At 40.5% G+C, this 21,998-nt stretch overlaps 1 protein-coding gene across 1 annotated transcript; it reads left to right on the plus strand.

The window, feature by feature from the left end:
* Nucleotides 1-870: 870 nt before the first annotated feature.
* LOC132108509 (olfactory receptor 52K1-like) lies at nucleotides 871-1,996 on the plus strand. The gene has a single exon (XM_059515206.1). The coding sequence runs from the start codon at nucleotides 871-873 to the stop codon at nucleotides 1,813-1,815; it is 945 nt and encodes a 314-aa protein (XP_059371189.1). The 3' UTR covers nucleotides 1,816-1,996.
* The last annotated feature ends 20,002 nt before the right edge of the window (nucleotides 1,997-21,998 follow it).

Raw genomic sequence — 21,998 nt, forward strand, 5'->3', positions numbered from 1 at the left:
GATCAGTGCGTTCCAAAAGGTATATATCGCTCTACGAAGGGCACTTCTGAGTGAAAAAAATCATGGCCACCATATTGAAGGGTTGTTCCAAACCAAAGTTCTCACAACTGGCCACTTCAAAGGACCCATCTGAATGTCGGATTTTACTCGTGTATGGCTTTCAGGTACTTTATACACCACTGTACCTGACTAGTACTCATTTACACTTTCAGTTGTGCTGTTGGTCATTTTATGTAAGGATTAAAAAAAAACTGTGATTTTTATTTATTTATTTAGTGAAAAGTTAATTTATTAATTTTTGTAGTCAATGAAGCTTTAAGCAATTATTTAAAATGCATTTGATCACTCTACACAATAATCTAGAAGCAATGTGAATGAACACCATGACAGCTTAAGTAGAAAAATTTATGTCCCTGACAAAACTTATGGCTATGACTGTATAGCTAGATTCAGTATGACATATTGTGTAGTTTAAAGTTATCTGTGCCATTTTCCTCTCTACTTGCATAATTTATTGCTCATTCAAGTTACACATGTATTACACTTGTTCTTACCCCAAACTTATGCTATCAAATAAAAACCAACTACCATCCTGTAAAACATAAAAGTTTTAATTTTAGTTGATGAACCTAATGAACAGCAAAAATGAATGTGGCCAATTCTCTTGTGTACAGTTTGTAAAGACACAGATGGTGTCAGCTCTTGTTATATAATCTGCCTACAGCAAATTTAGCAGTTGCCTCAGATCAGAGGCAACATTCAGTTGTTATCACCTTGATTGTTACTTTAAAAATTAACTGAGGAAAATTAAAAAATTTAGACTGAACAAGGGTCATCAACAACCACTTGGATGCTTTTTTTTATCACCAAATGGAAAATGGAACCATGCCTTCCTATTTTTATTTCACTTTGTTCATGGACTTTGTTCACATGAGATATCTTATCCTAATATTGACACTTACAGTTTATTTAGCAATCATATTATTTAATGGCATCATTTTGTTTGTGGTCTTTAAAGAGAGATCTCTTCATGAACCAATGTACATACTGATATCTTGTTTGTCTGTCAATGATCTCTGTGGCTCAGCTGGTTTCTTCCCTAGGCTAATGGTTGATCTCCTTTTTGATACAAATACGATTTCTAGGCCAGCGTGTTTCGTTCAGATTTTTACGATTTATACTTATGGAATGTCTGAATATACCATATTAACTCTGATGGCATATGACAGATATGTTGCCATATGCAATCCTTTAAAATATCATAAAATTATGACCTTAAAATTGACAACACTGTACATGGCACTAGCATCACTTTATGCAGTGCTTTCTATAGGTCTGGTTATTTTCTTCTCATCCAGGTTGCCTTTGTGTGGGACTGACATAGCACGACTGTACTGCTCCAACTGGTCTGTGGTCCGACTGTCTTGTGGGACTTCCACCTTGAGTAACAACATAATTGGATTTTTTTCCACAACAACAATAGTTTTTCTCCCTGCCTTATTCATCTTCTATACTTATGTCAGAATTTTGATCATTTGTCAGAAAAGCTCCACAGAATTTAGAGGCAAAGCATTACAAACATGTCTTCCTCATATTATAAGCTTTGTCAACTACTCTATATCTTCATTTTGTGATATTGCTTTAAGTCGGTATGATTCAGACAAATTTAAGATTGTGGCTATCATTTTTTCAGTGGAATGTTTGATTATCCCTCCTGTTCTAAATCCCCTTATTTATGGCTTAAATTTACCAGAAATTCGCAAAAACATTGCATGCTTGTTTTGGCGCTCAAAAGTTGGCAATTTTCTAGAATGAGTACTTAAATCTATTTACTGGTTAAAAAGCTACTTACTGGTTTTACAGTGTTGTTAAGCATCATTTTCTGAAATTATTTATTTAGTCCTAAACAATGAGGTACAAACACCATACTTCTGATGTCTTCAGAAAATTAATGATCTCCTTGATGTTCTGTAACAATTTCAACTCTAATAATCAATAAAAGACTTATGGCCTTAGTACTTAACTGTTTAAACATGTCTTTCTTTCTTTCTTTCTTTCTTTCTTTCTTTTTTTGCTATAAGTCCAGCTGTAACAATATGCAGTTTAAATGTGAAAGTTTAATATTTCAACTTTATAATAACAAATATACAGTTAAAAGCCGCCCCCCCCCCCCCCCCCCAAAAAAAAAATCTTATTTGAATATTCTGTGTTTATGCATTGTAAATGTGGACATGCAGTATTAGTTCATTTTATTGCATGGAACCATCAAATCAAACAACGATACAAAGGGGAACCTACAAAGTCCTGGCTATGACCACACAACACATTACACATTTCTAAATGTAATATAATGCAGCTTATACCTGACTTATATTTTTTCCTCTCACAAACTCTGATTTATTTTTTAGTGTGTTTAAAAAAACTAAACATGCAGCAAACAAAAATAGGTGATTAATCTGTTCAAATGAAACCTATACACGACTCATATATTTTTTTACAAACTTAATTTATTTTTTAGCGTGTTTAAAAAATAAAAAATAAAGAAAACATCCTTCAAATGAAAATAGGTGATTAATCAGTTAAAATTTGTAACTCTGGGTTAACAGTAATTATAATTATTTTATACTTCAGAAAAGAGCCTCGGCCTAATCTAGGCTATCGAGGGTTTTTATATATATATATTTTTTATTGCATCTGAAAATGACTTCGTTCATTCTGAAAAAGACTTCGTTACATTCACTTCACGCTCTTTGGCGCAGATCAGCCTCCCGCGATGCTCAGCTGTGGACGATTTAAAAATGTTTGATATAAAAGTTTCTGTCCCATTTTATACAAGAATTGTTCATTTAAAAAAATCTAATTATATTTTTAGTTCAAATTATATTGTTAACACAAATTCATTTAGGCTATTTAACATGAACTGTGACATTTTACCATTTTTTACTTATAAACTCCTTGAGGATTTAAAGTTAGTTTAATAGTATTTAAATTCAAGGTTAAAAAAAAGTTTTAATTGCTTAAATTATTTGTATTAGTTAATAATATGTTATCATGTTTATTCTTGTAGAAAATACGTGTTTATTCTTTAAGAAAAAAATAAGGGACGATCCAAATATTTGTTTTGCTATACCTATTTATGTAGGCTACAATTATTCAAAAAAATAAAATAAAAAATAATAAAATAATGTCATTAAAAAATACCATTGTCCAGAGTAATTTTGACCATTATAGAATTGTGACTTTAAAGGTTAGTGATTTAGGAGGTGAAAATACTGTGAAATTACTAATGGCATGGATTTTAGAGCATATAACAACTAAAGGTTTATGAAACATTAGCCAATAAAGCATTTTTTTTAAACAACGGAACTTAAAGTTGTGAACTAAAATATTATTTCAACCATACAGCATGTGAATAAATAAAATGCATACTTTTCATAACATTTCATTATTCATAAAATGCATAACATTTCTGGTGTTTGGATTTGTACTTCAATATAATGAGCTCCAAGTTTAAGAATAGCCCTAGACTAGTTTCTCTCTCTCTCTCTCTCTCTCTCTATTTAACAGCATTAGCTCAATGAAATACGTCTTCCTTCCGTTAGAATGAATGTTTTCCTGCCTTGTGGATGTTTACTAAATGTTGGGCTCGTGATCAATAAGTTGTATTCGCCTAAATCTGATTCAGTAAAGTCAAACAACAGACAGTGAAGCTGCATCACTGAGTGCAAGTCCCGCGCTCTGTGAGGCAGGAACAGAGGATTCCGCTTGGTCTTAAAGCCTTCCGCAAACACCCACGATAACAAATAACAATGATTTTCGTAAAATAATGATTAATTATTAATTGATGAATTGTTATTATCATTATGGTCTTGTGAAAATAATAATATGGGCTGTAAGAAAATAATGAATACAAAGAGTAGTGCTGCTGAGTGCAGGCATGTTTCAGCCCAATAACACACCGTTCTTCACAACCAAAAAACAGACCGAATTCAGTTCAGTTGGAGGGGGTTGGGTTTTTGGGGGTAGTTATGTATGACTTGTGGGGGTCGAGATAAAGGTGTGAATTGCTCTTTCATATGGACAGTGTCTTATGAGGCTTTCACTTGCTGAACTGGTTTATATAGGACTGTTGTTTTGGTTATAGACTAAAAAATGGTCTGCCCCCACCTAAGATTCTTCTAGTTCTAGTCGTTCGTTTGTTATATTCAACTAATTAGAGGTTTATATTAAATTTACATAATCAAATCTTAATATATCCCGCGCTCAAGCACATGCATTAAATTTGCAACAAAGCACATGCAGAAGTAGCCTAATAATTGTGAAAAATTAGACATTTTAATTATTTATTAATAAACAAATGTTTTCTTGTCGGCTGCAGGATGAAATTCACAGTGCTGGCTCTCTCTGACAAGAGAAATGCAACATTCACAGATTACACATTTTGTTTTTGTTTAAAAAACATTTCAAGCTTTCTGTAGATATATTTTTAATGTATATGTGAGACACCACTATATTATGTTAATTAAAAAATTATAAATTCATTATCAGGAAAAAATTAAAGTGATGAGACGGCGCCTCCCTGTCATTAATGCACATTAATAATTTGTGCACAAACACTTGAATATGAGCGTCGTGGTTTTCACTCGCTCAAAGAGTGCTCAATCACGAGTACAATTCATGCCAACAGCCCATAATATAACTGCATATTCAGCAAGAATTCATGTTAAACATATTTAGCTACAGCTTGATCAGAAGTTTACAATGACTGCAAGAGTCGAGCGGGATGTTAGGTCTGAGTTTGTCTGTTTCTTTTACTGATTATTTTCGGGTTAAAGCATGATTTAAACAGATTCACACGCAATCGCTTTCGCAATAATGCATTCAAACAAATGTAATCTTACAGTGCTACTACATTAACAGCATGCTATCTGATTTTGAAATCTTGAAGAAGTTAATCAATCTGTTTAGATAAAATAACTGACAAAAATGTATGACTAAAATAAATGTATCTGTTATTTTCCTCACAAACAAAATTTTCACAGCAGAAAGCAGCAATTAAAGATGTAATGCTTACAATGTTATTAGTTTGGCATGTGATATTGGGAAAAATGTTTACACAAAATAGCTTAAGCCACTTTGAAACTCTCCTGTTATTTTATTATTATTATTATTATTTTATATGCTACGTTATGAACATAACATTTCAAACATACTGAAATACTTTATTCATGGAGTGAAGGCGGAGTGTGTTTCTGGTATCAGTGCACGCGGAGCTGATGCAGAGTGCAGAGGAAAAGTTGTTGCTGCTCACAGACTCTGCTGCGAGTAAGAGAGATGTTTCACCCGATGAAATGAAGACGACCGCGGGAACACAAGATTCAAGATTCAAGATTTTTATTCGTCACATACAAAATTATATATAGCATATATAAGCAGCAGTGAAATGTGAGTCAGGTCCGCTCCATGGACAGTGCAATTATTTAAGAAAACAACACAGATGAAAATATACATAAATATAGCTATGTAAGAATGAAATAAAAGTAAACAATAAAAATATAAGAATAAAATATAAAAAAGATGTATATTGTAGAATTAAATATAGAACGCAAAATAATGTGCATGAAAATAAACTGTAGTTTTAAATATTAAGATACACAGGGATGTACAATGTGCATATGTGCATTATACTGTAGTCTTAAATATTAAGATACACAGGAATGTACAAGAGGCAAATGTGCAAACAGGTTGACACTGTCAGTGTGTCAATGTGCGGCAGTGAATGATGAATATCTTACTGATAAAGTCAACATTAAGTGGAGACATGAAGATGTTAAGAGGCTGGTTTAGAGTTTAGGAGCCTGATGGCCTGGGGGAAGAAACTCCTCCGGAGTCTCTCTGTTTTTGCCATCAGGCTACGGAAGCACTTACCAGATGGCAGTATTATAATTAATTATTCATTATAAGTAATTATAATTGCAGATTATAATTTTGGACATGATTTCTATAACAAGAATATGATACATTTGACAAATAACTGATGGTCAGAAACATTTCAAGCAAGCAGATTCAAACACATACTAAACATGAATATGAATCCTTAAAAGGCATTGATCAAAGAACAACTGAAAAACCGGTTGAATATTCTTAAATGGGGGGTTAACTTGAGTTGCACCGACACTGAACTGAGCACCTTAGAAACGAGAAAAGAAGGCACAGGGATGCCTTCTCTAGTCTGAGGGTGATCTTTGAGACAAAATAGCCCCAACCCCCACTTCCAACAAATCCCACCTTCACAATGAACTGACGAAATGGGTCTGATGTATTTAAAATGTGAGCTGAAATTAAGAGACTCTTAAAATTTTAAAAGGTAGTCTAAGCCTGCAATGACATACAGTAATGCTTACTTGTAGAGGTAAGATCAGTGACCTGACCTGATTAAAATTAAAAATAAAAAAGTAAAAAATAAATTAAAAGAAAAGTTCAGAATGAATCCACTGTAAAACTGACATACTCCAAAAATCACTGGACTGCTCTATCTGGGGTGGGCCAACCAGCAACTGCTTTTACTTTGGCAGGATCCAAAGTTTGAGAGGATAAATTCCAGGAACGGCACCCACCTTGGCAAATAAACTATTCTCAAGTAGCCACTGGAGCACTCGCCTTACAAGCTGGACATGGTCTGTGCTCATTCTGGGAGAAGATCAAGATATGTCCCTGAGCATGTTATTGACGAGTGCCTGGAAGACTGCCGGGGAGTTAGAAAGCCTAAACGGCATGACCAAAATATTTAAAGGGCCTCTCCTGGAGTCTAGTGATGCGCGGGTCGTCTCATAACCCGTCGGGTTGGGGCGGGTTAAGAAATTGGCACTTTATTGCGGGGCAGGTTGGGGAGGGTCACTAAAAACAAAATTTTAAAAAATCAATTTATGTTGCATGGAATTTAGTGGTGGAAATTTTGGTTCTTTCAAGAGATTTGTTGCTTTTCAGTTCGTTCACCAAAATGATTCATTCACTGATTCGTTCAGTGACCATTTCTTCATATTACACAAATACGCCAGCAGTTGGGGAAAAAGAGTGTCTTATGTGTTGTGTGTATTAAGTCAACGAACGTATTTACTTGTGACAAAAACAGATTTGGCTTTAATAAAGTTTGTGCATGATCGTATTAAATAAATAGTCTAAATAAATTGTTCAGATTAACAAAGCACGAGGTTTTATCGGGGATTAAACGTGGAGTTATGTTCTGTATTCCAAATATGAAAACAAGCGTATGTGCTCCAATAACTGCTCTTTGTATCTGCTGATTGCTGATCGAGATTTACATGCTTGGCCGACTGACCCTGTATACTCTCATTCATTTCATTCACGAACGAGATGTATCAGTTCATTCAACTCTTTCACCTACGAGAAGATCGAATTTGTTTACTACATTCAACAAGTCACATGCTCCGTCACATCTTGCGTAACTCTTTTTGACAGGATGAAACCGTTCACAGAGCTGTTCACGAGCTGCGCATGCACTGCTTAATAGCGCCGCGCTCGCGCGCTGCTGTGGGAGGAACTTCATTGAACGAGAAATGAGTCTTTTACTGTCTATGGTCAGTGGATTACGTAAACGAGAATGATTCGTTCACCTAAAAGATTTGTTCACGAACGAACCATCATAGTACAATTACCTATAGCCTATATTGATGAGGTTACGATACGAAGGTCTAAGTAGCAACGTAACTTCCGTGTCACCTTTTAATGTCAATGTCACCTTTATTTATATAGCGCTTTAAACAAAATACGTTGCGTCAAAGCAACTGAACAACATTCATTAGGAAAACAGTGTCAATAATGCAAAAATGTTAGTTAAAGGCAGTTCATCATTGGATTCAGTGATGTCATCTCTGTTCAGTTAAATAGTGTCTGTGCATTTATTTGCAATCAAGTCAACGATATCGCTGTAGATGAAGTGTCCCCAACTAAGCAAGCCAGAGGCGACAGCGGCAAGGAACCGAAACTCCATCGGTGACAGAATGGAGAAAAAAACCTTGGGAGAAACCAGGCTCAGTTGGGGGGCCAGTTCTCCTTTGACCAGACGAAACCAGTAGTTCAATTCCAGGCTGCAGCAAAGTCAGATTGTACAGAAGAATCATCTGTTTCCTGTGGTCTTGTCCTGGTGCTCCTCTGAGACAAGGTCTTTTCCGTGATGTCCCCGATGCGCAGGGCGGGTCGGGGCGGGTCAAGAAATGTTACTTTATTTGCGGGGCGGGCTGGGGCGGGCCAAATAATTTCATAAAAGCGGGACCCGCGGGTTGGAAAAAACCCTGACCCGCGCATCACTACTGGGGTCGACTGTGGCGAAAAGAACTTAGGATGCTCTGTCATATTTGATCATAAATATAAGATTAATACAGCATTTAAATATGTAAAGGGTCTATTTTTAATTGTTTAAACTCACAATATCAACAAAATATTGTACTTTTTTAAAATAAATAAAATACACAGGGTGTGCTATCAGCCTTCTCATTCTCCATGTATCTCTGTTTGAAATGTCATTAAACTGAACTGAAACTCAGCAAATATTTGAAACAGATACATGAGAGATATATCTATAGAAAGCATGATATATCTTATTTTAAACAAAGTCAGGTTGAAAACAAATATCATGTCACAAAGTTAACAGTATGAAACAAATGTGAAGTCAAGTCTTTCCCATCTGCTTTAATTATCCCTAATGTAACCATACCCACGAGCTGATCGTGCTTTTGATATTACAGTCGTCCATGAGAGACGCATGGCATATAAATGCCCACATCACATTAAACAAAGCAGCAAGACTTTTCCTCAAGTTCATATCGACTGCTGTTCGTTTCTGGAAGATGGGCTAAGAGGAATAAAACAGAAATTAGCTCAGATGAAGATGCGTTGAGAGGAATAAGACATAATTTACCTCAGATGATGACACGCTGAGAGGAATAAGCTTTGGACTTTCATCAGAATAACATGGTGGCTTAATATCCAGTGGAGTAAATCATTTACAGGAGTAAATTTCTTTTTATTAGCCTACTTGCAGTTATTATTTTGTTACTGTGACATAACTTGTACATATTTTACAAGTTAAAATTTTTCCAAACCATGATTCCTGACCATATGTATAATCAAGTCATACATTATGAAGATTTATTCAATGCATCTAATATTTCACAATGTCAGCAATAGACTATAGGCTCTGTTCACAAAGATCTTTATAATGTGTTTAACAATAATCATTTATTTATATAGAAGAAAAAAAAATGTATTGTATAATTGGCCTACTAAGCATGCTTGTATTTAAGACTATAACTAAGCTTCTGTTTGTGAATATCTGCTCTGGTGTAAATGTTTTGAATGTGTTCTACCCAGTCATTGGTGTTTGTTATCATCTCATGTGTAAGTGTATAAGATAAGCTGTAAATAAGTGACCCATAGACATACATATTATCAAAATTCACTGGAGTGAGGGAACGAGGAGATGAGAAGATTTAGAATAAACTTCACCAATCTTTAATAATAATCCAAAATAAGAACAACTTCCGAAAAAAAAGACAAAGCATAACATTTAACAGCAGATGACAAAACTCTCAAAAGAACAATCCTTAAATACACAACTCAATCAGGGATAAATGAGACACAACTGGAATAAAATAGAACATAATCAAGGAATATACGGGTATAGGAAATATGGGTATAGGAAAACACAAGGGAAAACTAGATCAAAACACACAGAACAGTCATTGAGCATAACACATATATCCTTTCTTTTAAGTTATGCAATTTGTTATCAGCTATATATGTTTTGGTAATTGCTAACAACTGTTTCAATTTTTATTTAGGACTGTGGCTGTATCGCCAGCATCTTGCACAAGAAAGGCACGCAGGTGTTGTTCAGTTCCCTTTCAGTCAGTCACGTTCGACGTTACGAATGGGATCTTGCCCGAGAACCTAATCACCTTCGAGTGGTACAAAATGAGCCAATGGTACACAAAGTACCTTGGTCTACGGGATTTGCATCGCGAGCTCCACCCCACAGAGCGGATATATAAGGAGCAACGCGAGCAACTCGCATTCAAGCTTTCGCTTCGGAGCCGAGCACATTGAATGCTGCTTTCAACGGAGTGCAAGCAAGAGCTGGTGTTGGCGTGACGGTGCGATTCAGCGGTTTGTCTGGGTTTCCTGCGACAGCTCCTGTGTTCCCCTGACTGCTTCAACACCTCTGAAAGAGCAAATTTCTTTCACAAAAGAGATACGGGCCGATTTGCAATTTGCGTGTGTTTCTGGGTGCGGTCGATACATTGTTCCTCGTGACGGCCACGATCGCTGTGTCATGTAACTGGGCTTCCAGCACCCTGAGACTGCGTTCGTGGATGGCTCATGTTCTCATTGCGGGGACATGACCATCTCTGCGTTGAGATCGAGACTCGATTACCTTAAAAGGTATAGAGTCCCCTCTGCCACACCCCGTTCTAGCTCTTCTTCTTGTAAGAGGGCTACTTCGGCTGGTGGCCAGGGTGATCTGAGGGTTACTGTGTGAGCTTCCCCGACGAGCCACACCCCCCTCACATACGCCGCAGCCGGTTGAGTTTCCGGATGAGTTTGCTGGACCCTCTCAGGCTCCTGACATCTCATTCGGGGATCGCGAAGAGGACCGTATGTCGATCGCCGCATCAAAAGGGGGTCTTGAGTCCTCATTCTGAAACCGTTCTGGTACTTTCTCCACCTTCACTGCCCTCGATGGCGGGGCGGCCAAGGGGTATGCTGGGATTCCCCCGGTGGAGCATTCTGTCACGATGCAACTGTGTCCACAGAGCGCCTCCGTTTGGTGTGGCGGTCCCAAGCTGCCCTCCAAGGCCTGTAAGTTCTCATCCACGCTTGTGGCCAAGGCTTACAGAGCTGCGGGCCAGGCCGCAGGCCAGGCTCCTGGGGCATATGGCGTCTGCGGCGGCGGTCATACCGCTCGGGTTACTCCATATGAGACCACTTCAGCACTGGCTTCACGACCGAGTCCCGAGATGGGCATGGCAACAGGGCACGCTCCGAGTGATCATCACTCCAGCCTGCCGCCAAAACTTCACCCCGTGGTTGGACCCCACGGGCTGGGGTGCCATGTGCAACAGGCATGCTGCGTCGGGCTCCTGGACAGGACCCTGACTTCAGTGGCATGTCAATTGCCTCGAGTTGCTAGCAGTATGGCTTGCTCTGCACCACTTCAGGGCCCTGCTGAAGGACAAGTATGTTCTGGTCCATACGGACAACACTGTGACCGAAGCGTACATCAACCGTCAGGGTGGTCTACGCTCCCGCCGCATGTCGCAACTCGCTCGGCATCTTCTCTCATGGAGTCACAAGCATCTGAGGTCACTTCGTGCCATTCACATTCCGGGCAGGCTCAATCGTGCAGCCAACAAGCTCTCACAGCAACAGTCTCGCCCCGGGGAATGGAGACTCCACCCCCGAGTCAGTTCAGCTGATTCGGGAACGCTACGGAGATGGTCAGGTAGACCTGTTTGCCTCACCAGAAAATTCCCACTGCCAGTTGTTTTACTCCCTGACCGAGGGCACTCTTGGCATGGGTGCCCTTGCACGCAGCTGGCCGCTGGGCTTGCGCAAGTATGCGTTTCCCCCAGTGAGCCTTCTTGCAAAAACGTTGTGCAAAATCAGGGCGGACGAGGAGGAGGTCCTCATGGTTGCGCCTTTCTGGCCCAGCCGGAACTGGTTCCCCGAACTTGTACTCCTCGCGACAGCCCCTCCCTGGCCAAATTCCTCTGAGGAAAGAGCTTCTTTCTCAGAGACGGGGCACCCTCTGGCACCCACGTCCCGATCTGTGGAACCTACATGTGTGGGTTCTGGACGGGTCACGGAAGGTTTAGGTACCTTGTCACCACAGGTGGTAGCTACCATCACTTCAGCTAGAGCCGTGTCCACCAGACACGCCTATGTGTTGAAGTGGAACCTCTTCGTCACTTGGTGTTCTTCATGGCGTGAGGACCCCTGGAAATGTCCGATTGGGTCAGTGCTTTCCTTTCTTCAGGAGGGGTTGGAACGAAGGCTGTCTCTTTCCACCCTCAAGGTCTATGTGGCCGCCATTTCGGCTCACCATGACCCTGTTGAAGGTAAGTCTCTTGTTACATCCCCTTGCCACATTGCTGTTCTGCTGAATGGCCGGGTTACTGTCTCAGCTCCTCACCGAAGACTTGAATGCGAGTTGCTCGCGTTACTCCTTATATACCCGCTCTGCGGGGCGGTGCTCGCAATGCAAATCCCGCAGACCAAGGTACTTTTTGTGTACCATTGGCTCGTTTTGTACCACTCTAAGGTGATTGGGCTTTCGGGCAAAATCCCATTCGTAACGTCTCCATTCCCTCCTTCAGGGAACGAGGGTTACATACGTAACCAAGACGTTCTGAGTTCACTGGAAAATCATATGGAGTAAGTGCACAGTATAGTGTATAGTAGTTGTACTTTTATTATGCCTAGACTATATGGTTATATTATTCGTGGTTGATGGTGTTAAAATTTAGTTTACTTGTTATTGCCATTCTTTTTTTTAAGTAATCATACTGTACCTAGGTTGTCAGGGCAAACAAACACTGGACAAAGACATAGTTGTTTGTTCAGGTTATAATGCCTATCTCTTACGGTGAACCATGCTCTCTCAACTGGCATAGGCTACCCCTTGGGAATAACTGGATGCTGGGAGGTGTGCCACTCGCCACTCCTGACGCAGCTCTAGTGACTGTCTCAGTGGTAAACACACTCTTCCAATGTCAAGAATGGAGGGAAATCCAGTTATCCACCCAGATGGTGAGGTCGATGAGTCCACCCAGGCTGGAGTGTAATTTGAGGGACTAGATTTTAGCCTTAATATGCTTGGCCAGACCATGGAGAAAGTGATCACATAGAGAATTGTCGTTTCAGCCACAGGATGCCATGACCATGCAAAACTAGAATGAGTAACTGTATACTGACTGTTCTCTCTGCCATAACAGCGACAAGGCTCATGCCGCTTCAGTAGCTTGAGTCCTGTGATCAAACACCTTGCATTATTCCTCTGAGAAACTCTCAAAAGAGGAGCAGCAATTCTGCTCTTTATTCCACATGTATGTTCCCCACTCTCTCGCTTAACCCACCAAGAGCGTGATGTGAAGGCTAACTTGGACCACTGTAACGTATGCGCAGTTCATTGATTCATTGGTTCTGAACTAATGAATCATGGTTCGATTGAATCTAAAACAATACACCTTCCTTGGCTAAAAACCAAAGCTTTTAGCTTTTGAATTCAGGCATATAAACCAAACTCTGCAAGCTGAATGCCTGGCGCCAGCATGGCTGGATTTAAATTGTTTACGACACCCTGGAATGACACGATACATTCCACATGAGTCACGTGAGCAGCCTCAGAGAAATTAAGAACTCTATTGTTTTGTCACAATGCCAAGGCTTGTAATGCCACGGCGCAAAAGGGGGAAAATGCCAATATATGTCAATGACGCATCATCACCAGAGCCACTGACGAGACACTGAAGCAAGCATCATGCCAGCAGCAAGATGTGGCAAAACATGGTCCAAGGCGAGCTAAACCCAGTCGCCGCCCACAAAGTAAAGAGACTGCCCTGTCCAACCAAAGACAACCCTCGCTTATTTCTTCCTCCCCTTTCTTTCTCTCTCTCCCTGTTGTCTATACCAGGATACTGCTGTGGTGCACCATGCTGTGCTGTCAGCCAACCAGAGGACAGCTGCCACCGAGAGAACAACTGAGACTCATGATCACAGACTACAGAGCACACTACCCCAGCACCGTAGCCCAATACAGCTGGACAGGTGCCCGTTGGACAGAGGACTCCCTCACTCACACTGAGGCCGATGTCAAACACATGTTCAGCCAACGTGAGAAAGTGACTGTTATACAAGTGGAATTAGGTGGACACAACCACCGCTCCAAACGGTTCCCGGGAGCTTTGCTCAGAGCCGCCGCTGCCGCCAGAACTCTGTTTAACCTCGGTATGTCCAGTGTCAATGCAGCGAACCAGGCCGTGAACTCTATGAAACCGCTGTTTACTGTCTTACAGAATGACTTTGCCCAGACTCGGCTGGTTACAGCGCTAACGACAGACATGCTGTGGGAGGTTAGCTCCTCTAATGACAGCCTAGCCACGGGTAGAACCCCACCGTACATGATGCCCTTAAGCCTTGTGCTAACTGTGATGGCTTCCACCATCACCACGCCAGCTGACCCGCTACAAATACACCTGGCCTACTCTCTGGATAGCGCCATCCTACTGCATGCCAATCCCAAACAGAGGGAAGTGGAGGTGATCCTGAACCAACCCATCAGCGAGTCAAGCCAAGTCTACAGACTTAAAGACATTGTCAGGTTTTGGAAAAGCAACACCCACACCAAGACACACATTCCAGATGTGGTGGACCACCACGACAGCGACACACAGCTTAACCTGGTCCCAAACCTGCACATCTGTACTTTGACCAAAGACATTCATTATCTCTGCCTTAGCAAGCCCTTCCTCAGAGACAACACTGAAGGAATCTGCGGGTTGCAAACCCTGGTCACCAACACACGCTGCCCTGTCGAAGCCAAGCCTCGTACACAAGTCACAGAGACGCAAGCAGAGATTGTAGGTGACAGATGGCTCATCAACACTCCTGTGTGTACAGCTACACTGACCTACGACCAGCATGGCACTGCCACCCGTGTCAACCTGCTTGACCAGAGCATGTGGATTCAAATACCGAAAGGTGCCACCCTACACATTGATGATCTGGCAGTGTACCATTTTCCGAGCAAAGAGTACCAGACAGCACCGGAACTCCCATCCCTCAAGAATTACTACTTCACCTTAGATCCAGAACTGGGACTCTGGATTGAGGAAAGGGGGTCCTGACACATTGACATTGCTCCTGTCGACACAGCCCTCCAAGCACTGTCTCGACGGCCCGTTCTGAACCCGTCATCTGTGGTCCGAGCCTGGACCGCTGCCGACATTGTACTGTGCATCTCCACTGTCATCGGTCACACTCTGACCCTTGGCGTGGCCTTCATCCTATACAGGAGACTCAATGAGATGCGAACTTCTACAGCCAAACTCACGACAGCCGTGGCTGGAGGTCTCCGATGGAATCCCCGGAAAGGGGGTGCCAAGTCAAAGACCACAACGAACCTCATCAAGCTGAATCCGCAGCTCCAGGAACATCCTGCCATCATGATCCACCTGTTACACGACCATCATGATTCACCTGTCAACTGCCCATCGTGATGATTGCCGTCCGATGATGTCCACACAGGGACTTCATCCGACAGAGAGGGGGAATGTAACGTATGCGCAGTTCATTGACTCATTGGTTCTGAACTAATGAATCATGGTTCGATTGAATCTAAAACAATACACCTTCCTTGACTAAAAACCAAAGCTTTTAGCTTTTGAATTCACGCATATAAACCAAACCCTGCAAGCTGAATGTCTGGTGCCAGCATGGCTGGATTTAAATTGTTTACGACACCCTGGAATGACACGACACATTCCACATGAGTCACGTGTGCAGCCTCAGAGAAATTAAGAACTCTCTCTCAACACACACACACACACACACACACACACAAACTTTTCTTTATAATCTTTATGTAAGTCCTTACTAAGATGTGTTTGATAGGTTGACTAGCCAGTTATGCGATAGTTATGATTTTCTGAAGTGTAACTTGGAAATGTCTTTGAAATTAATGTTCTCAAATAGAATCATGAGCTTGTAACCCTACCCCTGACCAGGACATAAAACTTTATGACCCTACTAGGAAAAACAGACAGGAAAGCTGGAATTCTTGTAAGAAAAGAGAAAAGTACCTTTTCTCAATGTATTCTAAATGTATTGACTGTATTGCCTTTTTGTGCTTAGATGTCTTCCCATATCAAATTGGAGTATCTGCAATTTTATCGTGTGTTAATCCAACTTTAAATGGGTGTAATTCTGCATATGAATGAAACTTTATGTTTCTTCTACTTTAACGTCATTCTTGGTATCTGTGTAATCGTCTTGTTGTGACTGGACAATCCACCTATATAAAAGTTTTGTAAAATGTATTTATTTTGGAATTATCAGTTTACTGGAATATAACTGCTGAATTCTGATAACGCCATAACTCACGCGAGTGGGTGTTTCCCCAGAGACAAAGGAACTTTTTCCCGCTTCAGATCGTGGACGTTCATTGGTTGTTTGCGCAAACAGAGGTGTATACCAGTCAATCCATAAGAGGACTGACCCAGGACGTTCTCGTTGATTTTTGTCTGAACACTTCATCTGAGAAAATGCCTTTCTCGAGGGCTCCTCATGGAACTCTCATCTCCGTTTTTCTTTTCTGTACTAAGTTTATTCTCATATTCGCCTCTTCCTACACGATGTAGAAGAACTCTGAATCATTTCATTAGGTGAACCTTTGAAACCTTGCGAGAGTCTGCTCGCCCCGGAAGACACGAGAGAACACGCCCAGCTCCAAAAGAACGACACACGCACACTCGTCTTGCGAGTCACAAAGAGACCCCATGCAAGTATTATTTTCTAGAGAGATTTAAATGCTGCTTAAAGTTTGTTTATTACCTTTTCAAGGTGATCTGATTCCTTGTTGTCTTTCAAAAGGTTACTGTCTGTGATTTTGCCATACTGAGCGATTATTCTATGATCACGCCTTGTAACAATAAAAACTCCATGATCACGGCAAGAAGGAGCCAGACTGCCAGACAATCAAAATTAAACTTTAATTACAAAATAAATACAAAACAGTGCGGCAGCCCCTCACGGACGACTGCCTCGCACAAACAAAATCAAAACACAAAATAAATCCAGGCCTGGTCCTCTCTCGTCCTTCACTGTTGTCGCTACTCTTTTATATCCTTCCATCTCCTCCGTGGGACTCGAGACCGGTGGGCAGGTGTCGCTCATTTCCAATCACTTCACCGGCCTCGCCCCATTCCCACGGCCCCGCCCCACTCGTCACATAGATGAGGATAATTTTATAATTAAACAATAATTTTAATTTATAGACAACTGGTAATAAATAAATACAAAATAAATAAATAAATAACATTACATTACATTATACACAGTGGTTTCCATGTCTGTGTCAGTGTCATCATCTTTGTAATGATGCAGTATTGTTCATGTCAATCATCAGTCATAAGCCTAACTGGGACTGGTATTTTGACCAGAGGGTCATGGTTATAAAAGTGAGTGACGTGACATACAGCCAAGTACGGTGGCCCATACTCAGAATTTATGGTCTGCATTTAACCGATCCAAAGTGCACACACACCAGTAAACACACTGTGAACACACGCAAGGAGCATTGACAGCCATTTATGCTGCACTGCCCGGGGAGCAGTAGGGGGTTCGGTGCCTTGCTCAGGGGCACCTCAATCGTGATATTGCAGGCCCGAGACTCAATCTCACAACCTTAGAGTTGGGAGTCAATCTCTCTAACCACTAATGGTTATAATGGTTGATTAAACCAGAATATCAGGAGTGAAAACTATTCAAAACATGTTTTGATTTACATCATTTGGTAGTGAATTAAAAAAGATTTGCATTTCCTACCATACCAATGAATGCTGTTTGACACCTGTAGCAAATACTCTAAATAAATTAAAAAGTAAATACAAGTAATATAGTTATTAAGCAGTTTTTATACAAATCAGGAGTAAATTAAATTATTATTTATGACTATTTCCTTTAAAAACATGATGTAAATATACGAAACGTGGATTGTTATGAAGGTCAAACCAATTGTTAGCCAACTAAGCCAACATTTTAAATTAGAATATTATAGTGAAAGGCCAGTTCACTTCACACTGACAGACACACAACAACACCAACAGCTGACCGAGCACAGTATGTCACTTCTCAGACATTCCAAAATCCAACTAATGATGATTCAACATGTTCAGTCCATGAAAACAACTGTTGACTAAAGCCAGTGCCAACAGGGGTTACAAACTGATCAGACAAACCTGATGAACGTATCTTATGCCATTTGTTGGCATCTGCTGGTAGAGTGACATAAGAAAAAAAAAGAAAAAAAAAACACCAGCAAATAACAAAAACATCTTCATCAGTCTGACAACATATATACTGAAAATACTCACAATCTACGCACAGTCTGTGTATTTGCAGCGCATGTATTTGGTTGTGTTGTGAGTAATTGCAGCGCATTTCTACAGTTGGTTATGTTGTTAGTATTTGCAGCACGTGTTGCCAAACGGATTAAGTTTTTTTTTTTCTTAAGTTGCTGGTGTTTTTTTTAAGTTGCTTGTGTATTTATGAATTTTTTTCATTTATTTTATCAAATTCCAATTTGCATACAGTTTGTGATTTGTTGCTGGAAAGCATGCATTTACCGTATTAAGCTGCTATCACACGCAATTTGATTTTTGTTTCATAGTGCAAACGGTTGCTGAGTTATGATAACATTAATACAGCATGGTAAATTGTGTCGGTGCCGACACATTCAGTTTAAAAGGATTAAAGACATTTAAATCTACAAAAGTTAATTGTGGGTAAATTTTATGTAAGCCGTATTGGCTGGAAGGTATATGACAGGAAGTATGAAACCTTGTGCAGGCAGTAAAGGTTACTAGTTAAAATTTCACCCTTTATTCAAGTCTGCAGTTTAACCTACCTTTATTACTGCTGTATTGCAGTATATTGTAAAATTCTAAACTTAAAGAGGTTACTCTAATAAAAACTAAAATAGAAAGATTTTGAGGTCATATAGTTTTTAATAAACACACTGTATAATATGTGCTTGGGATGTTTCATATCTTTGTGAGCCATTTCAAAGAAACATTTGAATTAGGTTTATGATAGTGTAGTTTAGAATAGAGTATTTGCTTTGTCTTAAGTGGTAAACAAATTTCATCATAGATTAAACAGTTTTTTTTATTTTAAGAGGTCAATTAAAGCTATGATCAGAAAGATTGCATCTGTAACTGTATGGTCAGTGGGGTTTAATTAATGTGTTGTCATTACAAGATAATTATCTGTTCAGTGATCCCTCTGAGAGCAGCTCTGGACAGAGAAGCCTTCAGGGTATAAGGGGTAGAGAAATATTTGAGAGTGGAAACATAATTAATGACCTTCAATGACCATGATTATCAAAGTCAAATTAGGCCATATGAGAATGAATTACATCATATGAAGTACATAATTTTGCCTAATTCATGATGATTTCAGCTGATATCCCTGCATGGAAAAACAGTATGTCCAGCTATAGACGGGCTCTATAAACTGCCAGTGCTGAGCATATCCACAAACTCTTTGAAAATAACCAAAACAATCCAAGGTTTTTATTTAGCATCGCACCCAAAGATAAACTGCAGTGCTTTACAACTATAGGACAGGAAGAGCTAAATAAACTTATCTAAACCAACAACATGTTTATTAGATACTGTACCCACTAAATTACTGAAAGAGTTGTTACCTGTAGCAGAAGAACCGCTCCTCAATATTATTAACTCGTCATATCTTTAGTTCAATCAGGACCACTTCCGTCACGTATATTTATGACAGATATATTGCATAGTTATTGTTGGCATAATGGTTATGTTCTGGGCAAAACTCCACACGCCGGTCCATGCAGCCATGCCTGGGACAGAGCGGGAAGGGCAGCAAGACAAACCCACCTGGGGTACAGAACAAAACCATTATATGCATACATAATTACAATTCAAATTACATGAGTTGTAAACGAAATGTGATAGTGACTGCTTCCAATGAAGTGATTGTAAAGAAAGAACAATGTTAGATCGGATTACAAATTCAGTTGGTGGAGTTGGGGTTGGAGGAGGGAGTTAATTGCAAGCAGCAATGCAATGGAAGAGACGCTGAAGAATGGGAATTTAAATAGACAGCATGTGATGGGCATCAACACTGGATTGGAAAACATCAGGAACAGCTGACTTTCTGCTGAATTTCAATAAGGACCACTTCTGTCAAGTATATTTATGACAATTATATTGCATACAGTTAGTGTTGGCGGTATGGTTATGTTCTGGGAAAAACTCCACACGACGGTCAATGCAGCCATACTTGGACAGAGCAGGGAGAGCAGCAAGACAACACCCAAAACAACCATATGCCAAAACTCCCCATACAGCTGATGCTATTTGAATGGCCAGCAAAGATAAATATTATTTTATTTAATACTATATTATACTATATATATTATTTAACATACTATGTTTATGGGGGAAGCATTACCCCAACTCAGAAAGGAAGCATACAACAAGCATGTTGCTTAAGTTGCTTAGGCAAATATTTGAGTCTACAGGGAAGCACACACCCCTAGCAGCAGCAGCAGCAGTCTAATACGACAACAGTTTGTATTTCATCCAATTTAAGTGTCTAACATGCTGTAAAATCACATTAAGGGGGAAACATACACCCATAGCAGCAGTCTAATACGACGGCAGTTTGTTTATCATCCAATTTTAAATGTCTAACATGCTGTAAAAATCACATGAAGGGGGAAGTGTCACCCGAAGTTAAGCAATTGAGGATGTGCAACAAACATGTTCTTGAAATGCTAAAAGCAAATGAGTGATTGTAAAGGGGTAAGCCAAGTCTACAGACTTAAAGACATTGTCAATGTCAGGTTTTGGAAAAGCAACACCCACACCAAGACACACATTTCAGATGTGGTGGACCACCACGACAGCGACACATAGCTGTACCTGGTCCCAAACCTGCACATCTGTACTTTGACCAAAGACATTCATTATCTCTGCCTTACAAAGCCCTTCCTCAGAGACAACGCTGAAGGAATCTGCGGGTTGCAAACCCTGGTCACCAACACACGCTGCCCTGCCGAAGCCAAGCCTCGTACACAAGTCACAGAGACGCAAGCAGAGATTGTAGGTGACAGATGGCTCATCAACACTTCTGTGTGTACAGCTACACTGACCTACGACCAGCATGACACTGCCACCCGTGTCAACCTGCTTGACCAGAGCATGTGGATTCAAATACCGAAAGGTGCCACCCTACACATTGATGATCTGGCAGTGTACCATTTTCCGAGCAAAGAGTACCAGACAGCACCGGAACTCCCATCCCTCAAGAATTACTACTTCACCTTAGATCCAGAACTGGGACTCTGGATTGAGGAAAGGGGGTCCTGACACATTGACATTGCTCCCGTCGACACAGCCCTCCAAGCACTGTCTCGACGGCCCGTTCTGAACCCGTCATCTGTGGTCCGAGCCTGGACCGCTGCCGACATTGTACTGTGCATCTCCACTGTCATCGGTCACACTCTGACCCTTGGCGTGGCCTTCATCCTATACAGGAGACTCAAGTCAAAGACCACAACGAACCTCATCAAGCTGAATCCGCAGCTCCAGGAACCACCTGCCATCATGATCCACCTGTTACACGACAATTTAAGTGTCTAACATGCTGTAAAATCACATTAAGGGGGAAACATACACCCATACCAGCAGTCTAATACGACGGCAGTTTGTATATCATCCAATTTTAAATGTCTAACATGCTGTAAAAATCACATGAAGGGAGAAGTGTCACCCGAAGTTAAGCAATTGAGGATGTGCAACAAACATGTTCTTAAAATGCTAAAAGCAAATGAGTGATTGTAAAGGGGTAAGCATACACCCCTAGCAGCAGCAGCATCAGTCTAATACGAAGGCAATTTGTATATTATCCAATTTTAAGTTTCCAACAAGGTGTAAAAATCATATATCTTCATTGGAGATTCAACGAGCACTTGAGGACACGGATTCATAACACACTTGTACATATATCACTCAATAAATCACTTTTCTGAATTCACCTACCTCTGTCTCCTGAGTGTATCCTGACAGAAGGCTTGACCTAAACAAATACAGGATGGATTCAGGGCAGTCGGAAGATAGCGCTTCCGCCAGATTGACTCCCATGTTGGTGTATATGGCAAGCTC

The sequence above is a fragment of the Carassius carassius genome, chromosome 28 (assembly GCF_963082965.1).
Source record: "Carassius carassius chromosome 28, fCarCar2.1, whole genome shotgun sequence".
Classification (NCBI taxonomy): Eukaryota; Metazoa; Chordata; class Actinopteri; order Cypriniformes; family Cyprinidae; genus Carassius; species Carassius carassius.